This window comes from Mastomys coucha, unplaced genomic scaffold (genome assembly GCF_008632895.1).
Source record: "Mastomys coucha isolate ucsf_1 unplaced genomic scaffold, UCSF_Mcou_1 pScaffold20, whole genome shotgun sequence".
NCBI lineage: Eukaryota > Metazoa > Chordata > Mammalia > Rodentia > Muridae > Mastomys > Mastomys coucha.
In genome coordinates, this window is record NW_022196903.1 from 123,742,734 (window position 1) to 123,743,951 (window position 1,218).

General features: G+C 32.8%; 2 protein-coding genes across 7 annotated transcripts in view; both read right to left on the reverse strand.

Annotated features, from left to right (window-relative positions):
* LOC116099679 (T-cell surface glycoprotein YE1/48-like) overlaps nucleotides 1-1,218 on the reverse strand; it is an 837,511-nt gene that overhangs the window by 714,542 nt on the left and 121,751 nt on the right. The gene's annotated exons all lie outside the window — the stretch shown is intronic.
* Nucleotides 354-1,218, reverse strand: part of LOC116099680 (killer cell lectin-like receptor 5) — a 100,424-nt gene continuing 99,559 nt past the window's right edge. For both annotated transcript variants that reach the window (XM_031383613.1, XM_031383612.1), the window contains exon 6: nucleotides 354-489. In XM_031383613.1, the coding sequence (XP_031239473.1) occupies nucleotides 354-489 (136 nt within the window). The remainder of the gene's footprint in view (nucleotides 490-1,218) is intronic.

Sequence of the window (1,218 nt, forward strand, 5' to 3'; positions counted from 1 at the left end):
ATTTCATCTCTTAATTGTGTTTTCAATTAAGCAGGCTGTTTATTAGGATTCATTATTTAGTTCTACAGTAGTTTAAGAAAGAAGAAAGAACAGAATTGTCAAGAGTATGGGGTAAAGTGTGTCCAGGCATCAGAGGGTATATGTCCTCCGTCCAAAATGAAGGAACATGACCTCTCCTTTGTCAAGTCATATTCCAGAGAACACTCCCAATATTCTTGCAGCTTTGTCTTTTTGTTTGCACAGAAGACTATGTTCTGTAATGAAAATACTTGTATGTTAGTAGTCACAAATTATTACAGGAATCAAGTAAGGATCAACACATTTTATTCTTACCTTTTACTCTTGTTGGAGAGTTAATCAGGGAATTTATCCAGTCTCTTCCCACAAATACAGGGATAGGAATTTTCACAGTTAGTATTTTCTAGTCTTGCTTTAGATAAAAATACACATCCTCCAGGCTTAAAATTGGCTTTCTTTATTTTCAAGTCACTGAAGAGCATAAACAAGAGTGGGCAACTGTTTAATTTTTAACATTCACTGAAATAAGTCATGATTTTAAAAATTCTATTGGCCAACGCATACAGAATATAGAACTGTTTATCTTAAGTTCATCACCGAAATGTTTTATTTTCTCTTATGCTCATTAAAAAGAAATGGTCTCTTGATCATACAAAAGCTCTACATCTCATTTCACACTCACAAATTTTTGATCAGCAGGTAAATCTGACTTTCACTCTTTCTAAAGAATTACCTCAACCTGCTGTTACATTTATATTTTGTCAATAAAACTGCTACAACAATAATAAAACAGATGTGAGTTGTACACAGAAAAAGGTCATTTATGTTTGTGTTTTAAGGAAAAATGGGAGATTTGAAATATAGTCACAGATGAGGGCTTGTAATTAATGATTTAGATAGTTTCTCTTTCTTCCTGCCCACCACATAGCATGGTAATCTACTGAATTCCCTGTCTGCAACAGAACTCTGATTTCTGCAGGATGTTATAATAGAGACTACAATTACCCTTCTGAAAAAATTTGCAGCTAAACAAAAAAGTAAATTTAAACACGGAGCAAATTATCATCAAAACAAAAGGACTGTGTGTTCTGAGCCACCTGAGTTACATCCAAATCAAGAATAAAAGGGGAAATATTTAATAATTGATAATTAATATCCTCCTATAAATCAACAGAAATGAGATTTATCCTTAGTTTGAGG